Source organism: Ursus americanus, chromosome X (genome assembly GCF_024610735.1).
Source record: "Ursus americanus isolate L20-20 chromosome X, mUrsAme1.1.p, whole genome shotgun sequence".
NCBI classification, from domain to species: Eukaryota; Metazoa; Chordata; class Mammalia; order Carnivora; family Ursidae; genus Ursus; species Ursus americanus.
The window spans coordinates 39,799,564-39,813,515 of NC_142164.1; the positions used below are offsets into that span (position 1 = coordinate 39,799,564).

Genomic DNA, 13,952 nt, shown 5'->3' on the forward strand with positions numbered 1-13,952 from the left:
GCTGAGAGGAAGACATGGCAGTGGGTCACTCCACAAGGAAAATTCTGAATGCTCATTCCAGATTTAAGGGGTCCGGTCCAAACCTCAGTGGAATGAACATTTATTATCCCTGCCCATCTGTTCTGCCCCCCGGGGATGCTGTATTCTATTTCCGTAACTGCACTTGGGGCTCTCGGGCCCCCCTTCAACCCTGCTGCTCATTATGGCAACTGCAGCCACCTGACTTCTGAGTGTCACAGGCAGCCAAGGCTCTGTTGCGTCGGAGCTCTACAATCCGCACTGTTATGGTGAGCCCAGATCCGCAGCGGACACTCCCACTGGCAGGCCTGACCCGCCGAAAGGAGCCGGTACCGAATTTCTTAGAGGAGCTGGTGGCCCTCTCACCAGCTCCTTCTTCATCTTTGCCCCATGGTGTATGCTGCCGCTTTCTGGTGAGTTTTCCAGTCCTGATGAGTATATCCACTCAAGGACGCTCACCTCTGAATCTTTTTATCTCTTCCATGATTGCCCCAGCAATGCCGGCATTCCAACCTCGCTTAGCATGGATCCTCACTTTTTCTGTCCTTCTAGGAGATACCCCAGTAGTGAGTTTGAACCATCTCTTGTGCTCCTTACAGGGTATTAGATCCTATATTCCAAGAGATTGTTCCCACATTGAGAAACTCAACTTTTATCCAACGTTACAGACTAGCTCCCTTGATCAAGCACTCGCAGAATCCAGTTCCATGTGAATTTTTCCAGCTCCTGCCAACCCATGCTGGCTAGATTTTGCGGCTTCTTGGGGGCATAGTCACTTTCCTCCCTTATCAGGCCTAGCAAGTTCAGGCTGTGCCTTAACCCTCACCATACGCCTAGTGGCCAGGAGGGAAAGTGAGGGCACACATTGTCTTGTAGAGAAGAAATTCTGCATCATCTCCAAGCAAGAGGTGAGGAGATTATCAATAGGGAAGGCAGATCAGTTCTGCAGGCAAATCTGGGGATCCAAGATTTTGGTGGCCTCAATCTAGATAGCCCCAAACCATGTGTCAAGGTCCTATTCTTTCCCAGGAAGCATTCTGATTTTGGCATTAGCAAATCTGTCTCCATTGGGAGTTTAATCTTCTTGGGAGCTCAATAACCACCGCATTCTATTGGTCTTAGAGCTACTATTTCCCCCTGTTGCTCAAACAGTTGATGTATCACACCAGATCGTATGTTCCCTTCTACCGGTATACCGGTCCACCATACCAGTTCACCACCTGGTGAAGATCTTAACAATAATAGGACTGCCACCTTGTGGCAGGGGGCTATCTGTGATGTGGTCCTAACTGCCAACCGGGCAGTGAGTGACCTAGCTCCCAAATCGCATCTATGCGCCAATTTCTTGGAGAAGTCTCCGTTTCAAGTGTCATAATTTGAGTTCCCCGGGAAAAGAAATGCAAGTTAGATTGTAGCATGCTTACTTACTAAGAGGTGTTTTTTGGGGAAAAAAAAGAAAGAAAAAGAGGTGTCTTTTGGATTAGCAGCTGTGGAAGGAAGCTGGTAAGGGCAGAGGGGCAGTGGAATTGCAAGGCAGGCCCACCAGCAGCCTTAGCCAACCCCACAGAGAGGTCTGGAGTCAGAATGACCCTTTGGAATGGTCCCAAGTCAGGCTGAGCTGGTCAAGCCTTTTATAACCCCTTCTTTGGTCCGCCACTGTGGGCTGCCTCAGAAAACTTGGTGACCTCGAGTGAGGCAACTCTGTGTACCTGGGCAATCCCTGAAGGGGCTAACAGCTCGAGTGGGCTTGCCAACAGTGTTCTCAGCAGCTCAGCCAAAAAGTCCTTTATCAAAATGGGAGATGGGCCGACAGATCACAGCAGCCAGCACAGACACCAGCTCTTTGCCCTAAAAATTGTCAATGAAAAGTAAAGAATTGAGCATTGATCCTGTCCTTCCTAGGTGAATTATGTTTCAGCCACGGTGGTTGATGAGGGTAAGCTCTATACAGAGGGACCTAGTTAATACATGACCAGAACTTATGGGATTAGACAATCATTGTTTTGCAACCACAATAAAAAAATTTTTTCAGACAACGAACATCGACTGATGAGACCGTAAAGTGAAAGGCTGACGGGGAACTTTATAGCAGAATATTCAGGCTGCCTCCACCTGGACCCACTGATCAATCTGAATATCATTAAGTGTTGGATCGTATGTACTTCCTGATGTGACGCAACAGGAAGTCTATAGCACCATCTATGAGCATTCCTGGTTTCCAAAAACCTCTGCTCTAGGATCTAGTGAAGGCTTTAGAGCCTACTCATGATTTATAGTTAAGTTACACTGACTCCTCTAACAAGAGGAGCAAGCTAAATGGCGATATGAAGAAGCAAACAGACAAATGAGAATGTAGGGCATTCAACAGTACAAGGGACTGGGTTTCTCCAGCAACTCAATAGCATGAAGTAAGAGAGGGGCGACTGTTTTAAATTAAAGTAGGTTCAAGACAAATACTCTGTGCAATGCGTGCATCTTGTTTGGATCTAGGCTTAAACAAACCAAACGTAAAAAGGTGTACTTTTGAGATAATTGAGGAGATCAGAATGTGGACTGGTACTACAAGACATCAAAGAGTTGTTATGAATTTTGTTTAGTATGAAAGTGGCATCGGGGTTATGTTTTTTAGAAGAGTGTCCATATTTTTAGAGGACAACAATGAAAAAAAGAAGAAAAGAATATACAAAGCAGTTCTGGCAAAGTCTTGATAATTTTTGAATCTGAGTAATAAGTATATGGGAGTTCGTGATATCATTCTCTGTACTTCTGTGTATTTAAAAAAAACTTTTTTTAGGATTCCAAAAAAAAAAAAGGACAAATGCAAAGAACCCAATGGGAGGAAAACGATGCTCTAAGGATATAAACAGGCACTTACAGAAGAGGAGATTCAAATGTACAACAAAAATTTCAGCTTCACTGGTAGTTGGGGAAATGCAAATTAAAACAATAAGGAGATCCTTTTATTCAAAAGATCTGCAAGAAGTTAAAAGAGCAGGACCAGATATCCAGCCCTATGAGCATGGCAAAATAGCTGACTCGCTGGGAGGTCAAATTGCTTCCATCTTACAATATTTATTAAGAGTAACCCATGCACATGCTATTAGACAGCAGTATTCTGTAGAAATTATAGTACCAGAAATTAATGATCTATACATGAGGATGTCTGAGGCAGCATTTTTTTGTGTTGTCAAAAAAAAAAAAGTTGAAAACAGCCTGTTATCTTAGAAGGATGGTCAAATAAATTATGGTTCATCCATACAAAGGAATGTTATGTTTTTAAAAAATAAAAATCTTTTTTTTTCTATAATCAAACAGTGTGGGTGTAATAGCACAAAAATTAGAAAATACAAATAAAAATAAGAATCGAATTTATAGTTCCAGACCTGGAGATATCTTGGAATACATCATTTTAAGCATTTTTCATTGTGTGTGTGTATATGCATGCATATGTATTATGTATGTGTGAATATATATGCATATATATAGATATATACACTTGTTTTTCCAATAAAAAAAGATATCACGTTACACATGTTGTAACTTCTTGGTTCTTTAATTCCTTCATGAATATTTTCCACATCAATAAATATTCATCTATGAACATGGCCTTTAAGATCTGCATAGTATTCCATTTCAAGGGTATTCCATAACTTAACCAATCCCGTATTAGGGGGCATGTAAGTGCATTCCAATGTTTTCTTTTATAAACAGCCTCCCCGTAGACTAGCAAAGCTTTGAAGATGATTTCCCAATTGCCTTCCAGAAAGTTCTGGGTGCTTCTGGAGACACTGGAGCCAGCACAGTCAGAATGCTTTCCCATCACGCGAGCCTGCTATCTTCGCAGATAGCAAAACTGTAGTCTTTCGAACTTGTAAGACTTGTCTTATCCTGCCCGTTAGTCATGCAGCCTAACTGGGACTCCGTTCCAGAAATCCCTACACCCTCTCCCTCCTCTTGCCTCATTCCCGCCCCTCCCCACGCACCCGCCCCCTCCCCCCCGCGCTTTCCCGCTCGGCGGCCTGGCCTATGGCAAGCGCCAAGAATTAATTAGGGGCGGGGATCAAGGAGCGGCTGTCAGGAGGTCGCCATATTTCTGTACGGCCCTGAGGCCGCCCCGGCAGGCAGTCGGTGGGTCGGGAGAGGTGCTGACAGGGCGGGGCTGCCGCTCGGCTCTGCCGGCCTCACCCCTCCCGCCCGGGACAGGTGGCTGGAGCGCGCCCCGCCCCCGCCAGCTGCGGGTGGGAGCGAGGGAGGGCCAGCCCCGGACGGCCGCCGCCAGCTGCGAGGGAGAGTGAGCGAGGGCCAGTCCGGGACGGCCGGGCGAGGAGTCCGGCGGCAGCAAGCGAGTATCGTGGCGGCCAAAAAAATGCTCCTGTACCGAGGGGCCCCCGCGGGCCCTGGCGCGCCTGGCAGCGGGCTGGCCCGGCCGGGCGGCGGCCCACAGGCCTTTGGGATCCGCCTGAGCACTGTAGGTCGGGGGCCCGAGGGGGCGGACGCGCGCGCGCGGGCCCCGGGGCTGCGGGGGGCGCGCGGGGAGGGCCCGGCGGGCCGAGGCCTCACGCGGGACGGGACCTTCTCTCGCCCCCAGATGAGTCCCCGCTACCTACAGAGCAACTCCAGCAGCCACACGCGACCCTTCAGTGCCATCGCGGAGCTGCTAGGTGAGTGGCGAGGGCGGGCTTGGCCGCGATCGCCCGAGGCAGTGGTGCCAACGTGGTGCCGCGGACGCGAGAGGAATGCGCGGAGCCGCGCCGGGCGGGCCGGGGCTGGGGTGGGGGCGTCGGGACCGGCCCCGGCTCCGCAGGCGGAGGAGGGGGACGGCTCTCCGGCCAGGGGGACGAGGTCCCGCGGATAAAGCTGAGGAAACAAGGTGTGTCCGAAGAGTTAGGACGCCCGTACGGTTTTTCTCTCTGGATCGTGATGTTCTGGCCACTTTAGGATAGCTTAGTTAATAATCAAAAGGAGATGCATAAAAATATCGGGCCCCGAGGCAACTGTGCTCCGCAGGGACTGGCGACCGACGGAGGGTGCCAAGCTAGCAGAGGGGCATTGTGGAGGACCCGGCGGGGTCCTGAGGAAAGGTCTGGAAAACGGACTTCTTTAACTTTTGGGACCAGAGAGTCTGGGAATGATGGGACATCTTTTAAGAGATGACACGAGTGCATTTGGCTCCCTGCGACTGCGGAGGGCTGGGTCCGTGGTCCACGAGCGCCCTCACACCGCTGGAATGAATACTGAGCACTTAACCTCTCGCTCCACCGATGTTTGCTTTTAAAGCGTTTTCAGTTGATCCCTTGAAGCCAAGTACACCAGCTTTTGCAGTAGTGTGCTAAATACTGTGTGGAAAGCAAAGAAGAAAGGCATTCCCGAACAAAATGCAGCACACAGAGCACATTGTAAATGTTTCAGGCATGGAGAGAAGGGAGAAATGGTTATGGGACGGGGTAGCACCAAACAAAATCTTGAAAACTGGTTTCCAAGCTCACCAGATGAGCCCCAAGCAATTGCTGGGGCCATGCGGTGTGAGTTGTCTTGAGCAAGAAGTCAGCGGGCAGCAGGAGGGTCAGGAGAGTTATTGGGAAGGGTGACAGAGAACTTTGATGATTAGTTCAACCATCACAAGAATGCTTACATTGTGTATGAGTGTTCTTCTGAAGGTGCAAGAAAAAAAAAGGGACTTCGACACACTTTGAATCCTAGAGAACAAGGACTGTATCTTTAAGGGTTTGCACCATGCTTTGAGCAAAACTCTGCCTGGTGGAACCAGATCTCTGTGCGTGTAACTCACAAAAAAGAAAAAAGAGAGAAAAGTAACAATTTATTTAGGGGGAAATGAGAGACCAAGGTGTGTTACTCCCTCACAGCTGCGCTGTATAGCGATGCTGTGCTGTGTACTGAACTTTAGAGGTGACTTGAGGAATGTGTTCTGTTTGCAGTTTTCAATATACTATATTATTTTTGTGCCGAGCATTAAATTAAGGAACCTAAGCCTGGCCCAAGATGTCTTCAATGAGTGCAAGTGTGTATGTGTATTATTTACATAGACACACATGCCTGCACACATGCATAGGGAAACACAGATTTTAAAACCAAATCACAGCTATTTGTGGTAATATTAACAGTAGGAAGAAAAGGAGAGCAAAGGGTTAACCGGTAACCCAAAGCTTTAGGTTTTCCCTTGATTTTTTTTTTCTACTCCACTTATGCATTAATTTTCTAGTGAATCATTCATTCAGTGAATATTTATGGAGCATTCACTGTGGGCGAGGCCACCATGGTAGGAACATAAATGAATACAACATAGACTCACTTTTCTAGTAGGGGGGAGATAAAACTTGTACAGAAGGTTTGTGCTTTGTATAACAGCAAAATGGAAAGTGATATATCAGCAAAGATCTACATATCGAGTGCTATGGGAGTTCAGAGGAAGGAGGGATGACTTCCAGCTTACCAGGAAGAGGAGGGTTAGGAAAGGCTTTGTAGAGGAGGTGACATTTGAGCTGAGATTTGAAGGATTGGGACATGTGGATACGGGTGTGGGGAGGGGAGGGCATTCCAGGCAAAAGAAACAACTGCATGAACAAAGGCATGAAGAGTACTGAGTTGCTGAGTTTCATTAGAGCATGGAGTTTACAAATAGTTACAACTGTAGGTCTTTGGAGAGTGTATAAAGCATCGTCACAAGGACATTTTTAACTTTACCCTTTGAGGTATTATTATACGGCATTATTATAATTAATATTATTATTGTCATTATTATCATTATTATTTTTATCCTGCAGATCAAGATGTGGAGGCTCAAAGAATTTAACTGACTTTTCCAAGGTTACATGTCTAGTAAGTGGCAGGTCCAGAACTCAAGCGCGGGGCTTTTTACTCCCAAGTACCAAGTAGGTCATGAGGTTGGAAAGGTGACCTGGGACCAGGATGTGACTGGGAGGCCCAGGTATTTGGCCTTTTAGTCTGAAGTTTTCTGAGCAGGGGAAAGTCCTGATCAGAACTGGGCTTCAGGAGAGGTAATCTTACAGCTGCATAAAAGGTGGATTGGAAAAGAGAGAGAGCCATGATTTCAGAAGGCAAGTTAGGAGGTTAACTTGTAACATGTATTAACATAATGCAGATGAGTGGGAATAAACTCTGTAAACTAAGAAAGTGGCGGGAATAGAAAAAGCTAGATGTGAGAGAGCTTAGGGATGCATAGGGTAAGAGAGTGAGGGATAAAAAATGATTTTCAAATTTCAAACTTGTGGTCATTTGAATGCTGGCCGTTTGTGTGTGTGTGTGTGTGTGTGTGTGTGTGTGGAACAGGGGAAGAATAGGCTTGTGTGGGAAGGTGATGACCTTAATTTTAGACAAGAATGCTTTTAGGTACATGCAGGCTGTCTGTAGGGCAGCAGCTTAGCCCTGGCGGCCTTGCAAAAATCCACACAGGCCGTCCTCCTGGAACAGGAGAAGATGGGAGGCTTGTAAGGTGCTACCTCCAAGCTACCTCCTGCTTGCATCCTGTCTGTCTGCGGAGGCTGTCACGGGACAGTTTCTCATTGCGGCCCAGGTTCTGATGAGCTCTGAGGCTTCATTCAGTTAGAATGCTTTTTTAGAAGACCAGGTCAAGGGATAAGATAGTTCCCTGGAATCTGGTTTCTCATGTTCTTGCCTAAGTGGGGAGTAAGGGGAGGCAGAGATAGGGTCCTCCTGCTCCAGGTAGCATGGGCCAAGTTAGGAGAGAGAAGACTCCTTGGGATCTGGTAGCACATGAGATTGTATGGGCCAGGTTAGGGGGATAAAGACATCCCAGGATCTGGTAGTACAACTCGGGCCTAAGTGGTGGGCAGGGGTAGAGGAGCTGGGGTTCTCAAGGGTTCTCTCGCTGTCTTACCTCTTTGTAGGCTGGGAGGGCTGGGATAGCATGTGTCACGCGTTGATTATGTTTTCAGAAAGTTAAGCAGCAAGAGAGAGGATCGAAACCAGCCACCAGATTGGGGTCTTATTATTATATGTTCATTTGTTGAGGCTGACCTTGTTATTATTATAATTTCATTTGTTGAGGCCAAGGGGAAGGCTACTTCAAACCAAAAAGACGTGTGAATCTGGGCGTGCTGCTGCCCACTGCTGTCTCGTTCCATGCTGCTCGAGCTGACCCTGGCCGCTAGGGCGCCCCCTCCCTGCTGGACTTCAGCAGCCTCTAGCCAAGGAGATAAGATGCCTAGCTGCTCCTGGCAGCTACCTTGTAACTCCTGAAGTGCCTGTGTTAAAACTCTCTGGTATGTTTCCGTAAAAAAAAAAAAAAAAAAACCATCTAATAACGTTTGGACAAAGTTTGCAGTAAACAAGAAAGAAAGAAAAGTGATTTTGCGAGAAGCGCACGCTGATTCATTGACTGCGCTGTTACATACACTCAGAATTGGATGGATATGTGTTACGTGCTTGAGTTGCGAATGTTCATAAAGTATTAGAAAGACTTCCTCCCATGTTCAAAGTTTTCAAAACGGAAATGATGCCCTGGCCGTTGACAAGGTAAAGGTATCAGTCTCAATGGCCCTGGTTTTCTGCGAGCGAGAGTGACTGATAGATAAGTCCTAAAACGATTCAGGGCCTGCTTGCCAAGTGGTTTCTTGAAACAACGTAGGCAGTTTCACAGTGCTGAGTCCTTCTGTCAGTTTGAGGAAAAAAAAACTGCTGCCTCTCACACAAAGTAAAACACTGTATTTCTGATAAAGCCTCTATTTGCATGTCAAGCTTATAATTCCTGCCAAAAGTTGGCCCACTTGATTTCCCACATGACACAAGGCTTTGGCCCCACCTAGTCCTTAAAGATCAACCCTCTGGAACCTCTTAACTTCCTTCTGGGGCTCTTGGAGATGGCCTACTGCAGTTAAGACTTGTTCAGCTTACAGTCAGTGATGATGATTTTATCAATGGACACGGCAACACCACTCTGGCCCTTGAAATCAGTCCGTGTCTTGTTTTCGTTGCTGGACATTCCACACTTCTAAGTGGTTGTAACTGAAACTGCTGATTATATTTTGAATATGAGTAATATTTCTCTTGCTTGTAAGGGATGTTCCCAGCGGAGAAATGCCATGATTTGAACAGCGGCCGCGGGACAAGTACACGGCCAGAACCCTCCCTGGTGCTCTCTCAGCCCAGCCCTGTGGTATCAGTAAGGTAGTCTAGGATGCCAGCGAGAGGAAAACGGGGTGGACGGGAAGGTCTCTGTCTTGATGAAAGAGCTAGTAGGGACAAGAGTGCCTAGGGAACCATCGGACACATGGTTCAAACTGCCATCCCACTCGGGCCAGCGAGTCCTGATGACACTGTTGCAGTACGTGTGTCTGTGACTGACAGTTGTGTGACCTGGAGTCTGGGGCACAAAGATGTGGCTACTAGACACTGGCACCCCCGGGGTGCCATCTGTGAACTTTGCCCAGATGTTAGAATGTGGTTCTGTCTGGTGCCTTTGGAGTCTTAAATGATGAGCCCATTATGAAGATGGGACTCAGGAATCGTGAAACTTTTTTTTTTCTGCTTTAATTCTGCCCTCTCTATTTGATGAGGTTGGGACAGCTTCACGTTTAAGACTATGCCAGAGTACTTAAGCAGAATCCCTCCCTCTCTCTAAGCACGCTTGTTAGCATTCACGGGGATCCGGGCTGGCGGGCAATTCAACGTTTCAGTTTGAACTGCTAACTCTTTCAGTGCCTCTTAGGCCGCAAACAGAGATGGTGATAATGTCCGTGGTCTTTAACAGAGGAGGTGATGTTAAAAAAAAAAATAGAAAATAAAATGTTCACGGATGTAGTGTAATGTGTGCAGTATCCACCGAAACTGCAGATTCAACTGTTCTCTACAGCCACCCTCTACTGTGTGTGTTCATGAGCAGTGAAGTGGCTGAAAGACAAGAAAGAAGTAAGAAGATGAAAACGGAGCAACGTGCTTTGTATAGAGGAGTTATTTTTCCCACAGACCCTGAAATGTGAAGGGAGACAGTCAGATTGCAGTTCAGTCATTACATGAAATCTAGAAATCAGCTTCATAACCCCACCGGCCATCGATACCTGTTGTTCCCGATATCCCAGTAAGCTCACTACCATCAGGGCTCCCTGCCCACCTTTGGGGACATCCACCTGAAGGGAATAAAGGCTAGTTTCGTTGTCTGGGGGCACTGAACTAGAGATTTTACTGCAATACGAGAAAAAGGGGTTTAATATCACAGATTTCTACCTTTTGCAGATAATGCTGTAGATCCAGATGTATCCGCCAGGACGGTCTTTATAGATGTTGAGGAGGTCAAGAATAAACCTTGTTTGACCTTTACTGATGATGGATGTGGGATGACACCTCATAAACTACACCGAATGCTCAGGTAAAAATGTCTTCATTCTTTTTCTCTTGTCTTGAGTTCCTGAACTCTACTTAGGGCTTCCTGATTTTCTTTAATATTTCCCTTTCCGTTTACTCGTTCAGCAAATATTTACTGAGCATACATTATGTGCCAGGGCACTGGTGATGCAATAGACACTATTCTTGCCCTCATAGAACTTACAGTTTAGCTGGCAATTCAGACAACGCAGCAGTAATCATGATACAAAATGGTAAGCGTGCTAGAAAAGCATAGGATGCAGGGGGATAGGCCAGCAGGGGAAGCAAATCTGATCCAGGAAGTCAGACCAAGCGTCTTATCGGAAGTGAAGTTTAAACCGAGCTCTGAGGGTGAGTAGTAGAATTGGATGAGGTAAAGGAGTAAGGGGTAAGGGTTGAGCGTTCAAGCAGAGAATAGCAAGCGTAAAGACCTGGAGGCCTTCACTGGCCTGAGACCTCCTCCAAATTATATTAGGCTGAACGCACTCCTAGATCAGAAGTATTGCAGTTGGGATGGTTTGTGGGTTAGAACCGTGAATATGCCCGGGTATAATCAAGCCCCACGAAAGATAAATAGAAGACATTCATACACATAATCTTTGAAAGGTTTTGCAGTAGAATGGCAAAATTAGGGAATTTTCTCTTCTAGCTGTTGGAGCCGGTGATTAGAGATTTCTGTTGCCACTCTCGGTTCATTTCATTACTTTCAAAGGTTTGTAGTTGAGAATGTAAGTTTGTACTTGGTTATCTTCACGTATCACTCAGGAAAAGATGAGTGTTTCCTCAACTCCTTCCTTCTCTCTTCTTTTTTTAGAGATGAGGTTAATTACTCTCCACGTGGCTTCCTGAACTAGTGTGTGAAGCCTGAGTAACAATGTAAGAGGGGTTCTGTGGAGGAGGGAAAGGGCTCTGAACTATAAAAAATGGAAAACGTTCATTTGGTTGTAGTTCTCTTTAAAGGTATCCTAATTCTATAACCCTGTTTAGAGGGAAATCCCTTTGATCCATCAAAGAAAAGAAATGACATTTGGGCATTAACCAATTAAAATGTTATGTTTTACCACTCAGCAGTCTGTGTACCTTGTGTCTCAGACCATCATAATTAGAAGAATATTCGAGGAAAACTTCTAGAAAGTAAGATAAAGATGTGGCCAGTATGTTGGTGAAGGTATGGAGTTGGCCCTATCTTTTAATTTATAGCATTACTTTTAGCTCCTCAAGTTAGTATTTTATTTTAAAAATACAATTTTAGATGGGATGGAACCAAAACATTGATATGTCCAATTATGTGTGTATTCATTTTTCCCCTAAAATCACTTATTTCTTTAGTAATTCATGGGTGTCGGATAGTGGGCCCAGCAAATCTTAGTGCCTTCCATTTTGTCTGTGGAACTACATCCATGAAAGTTGGTGCTTATAGCTAAAATGCAAGAGAAAGGAGGAGGAAGAGGATTTCAAAATAATCACAGCAAGTTTTGTTCCAGATTCATTCAACCAATTTTTACTGAGCACCTATGTGAAAGTCACTGAAGATAAAGTGGTAAACCAGATAGACATCCTTGCTCCCTAGGGGCTGCCAGTTTAGTGAGAAGGATAGCAAAGAATTGACTAGTAATACAACTAAATAGGTTATCTCATCTCGTGGTAAGTGCTATGAAGAAAGACCACAGTTTCTATGAGAGTATATGGTGGAGGGATCTAACCTAGTCTAGGGAGTCAAAAAAAGATCCCCTGAAGACGTGGGATTTGAATTGAAATATGAAGGATGAGTATCATCTGTTCCTAATTTTGTTCCCTCCCCAAGGAACAAAACAAGCAGAACAGGCAGAAACTTATTTAGCCATAGTATCTTCTGGCATTATCATACCAAATATCTTTCCCACTAATTTGAGCTGGGCAATTCTTCATACTGAAAAATTAATTTTAGAGAATTTTTAATGAGTCCTGGATTAATGTATAGTATATGTACCAGATTTTATTTGTGGTCATAGCTTAAAACAGACTTGAATGAGCTAGAAGTTCCCATTCATTTAAAAGTTCATTTAGTCCAATCCTAACTCCTGGCCATGGATCCCACTTACCACAATTTCGTTATAAATAATTGAACTTTAACAGTAGCTTTGAAAACTATTAAGTATGTTCATTTTTCTGGATTTGGTTAGGGACATACTACTTTTATATAGTAATAGAGGTAATTATGCAAAATGATTAAGCCCACTGAAATTCTATTTCACAATAACATTTGTAATAATCCTATCCACATTTTCCAGCTCTTCATGTTACTCTTCCTATTTCCAGGCTAATAAAATAGTTGTCTAACTGTAGCAAGTTTCTCCCATAAACACAGAATCCCAATGAAAATCAAATTAAGAAGGAAAAGCCTATCATTAAATTCCTTTAAAGTCCACAGTGAATGCTCTTTAGCTTCTGGCGATAGGGTGAGGCATCTAGTCTAGCTGCCGAGCTGCCTTTCTCCACGAGGTAGAAAACCTCTTTCAAAGGTCAAGGATTAAAAAGAGCCACAGATCCGTGGATTAAAGGTATTTGCCACCTCTGCTCAGAAGTGCATTTCCTAGTAGGTCTGTTCTTCTAAAACAACAGCCAGAGAATAACTGTGCTTAGCAGTGTTCCATTGTTTCGCATTCCATATTACATCACCAGTATATCTAGGAAACAGCACTGCCCGCCCTCGTGTGTCCACGGATTTGCTGACGTTTGTTTCATTGGTCAGAGTCCCAGTTTAAATTGATCTCCTTAGATTCTAGAATCTTGACATTTTAAGGAACTCGGGAGCAAGCTGCTATCTCCCTGGATTCTACTCAAAAAGCTGGTATTCGGCCCCCTTCCCCCCGGTCTGTAAACACTGCTGTCTCTTACACGAAAGGCTAGAACAGGACTCAACGTAGGGAAGCCACCTGTCTAAGCCAAGAGATCTCCGGAAAATTAGTGAACTATACCAAACTATATAAAATACATCCCTACAATTCTGTTCTTCGTTGTGAGGGCTTTGATACTTGGTAGTTATTTGATCGGGATCTGACATCCGTTCCATAATTTTCAGTTAAATAGAATACCTAACACGGGAATGTAGATGGAATAAAAGAACACATGGGATGGGTTAAGTGGAACATAACAACAAAATTCAGAGCTTCCGGCTCCTCTCCTCTCGTTTTTCTTATCCTTTTCCATTTCTGGCTCTGGCCCTGAGCTATTACTTACCTTTTCAACCTAATATAGTCATCAGGGCTCTCCAAACTAAGTAACACAATGAGGATTTATACTTACAAAGGGAAAAATGGGTGTTAGATGGCAGAAGAGTCAGGAATGGTTGGGAAATTAAGGGAATTGTATAGATTCTCCCTATTTTCACCACTTTCCCTTAACCACCGAACTGAAGCTTGTGAGGCACTAGAGATGGTTTAAGTCCAAATAACCATATAGATTCATTTTGTGTGGTAGGTAAGATTACTGTGTATGAAGAGTCCTGAGTTTTAGATAGGACATTCGATCTGAAGTAGAGGTAGAGGAGAGCCCAGGACAGTTCTCAGAATGACTTCTAGAGTTAGTTTAAAATT

The 13,952-nt window shown here is 45.0% G+C and overlaps 1 protein-coding gene across 2 annotated transcripts in view; it reads left to right on the plus strand.

Moving 5' to 3' along the window:
* Positions 1 to 4,110: 4,110 nt before the first annotated feature.
* MORC4 (MORC family CW-type zinc finger 4) overlaps positions 4,111 to 13,952 on the plus strand; it is a 51,952-nt gene continuing 42,110 nt past the window's right edge. For both annotated transcript variants that reach the window (XM_045787459.2, XM_045787460.2), the window contains exons 1-3: positions 4,111 to 4,486; positions 4,607 to 4,679; positions 10,249 to 10,381. In XM_045787459.2, coding sequence (XP_045643415.2) covers positions 4,385 to 4,486; positions 4,607 to 4,679; positions 10,249 to 10,381 — 308 coding nt within the window. In that variant the 5' untranslated portion in view covers positions 4,111 to 4,384. The remainder of the gene's footprint in view (positions 4,487 to 4,606; positions 4,680 to 10,248; positions 10,382 to 13,952) is intronic.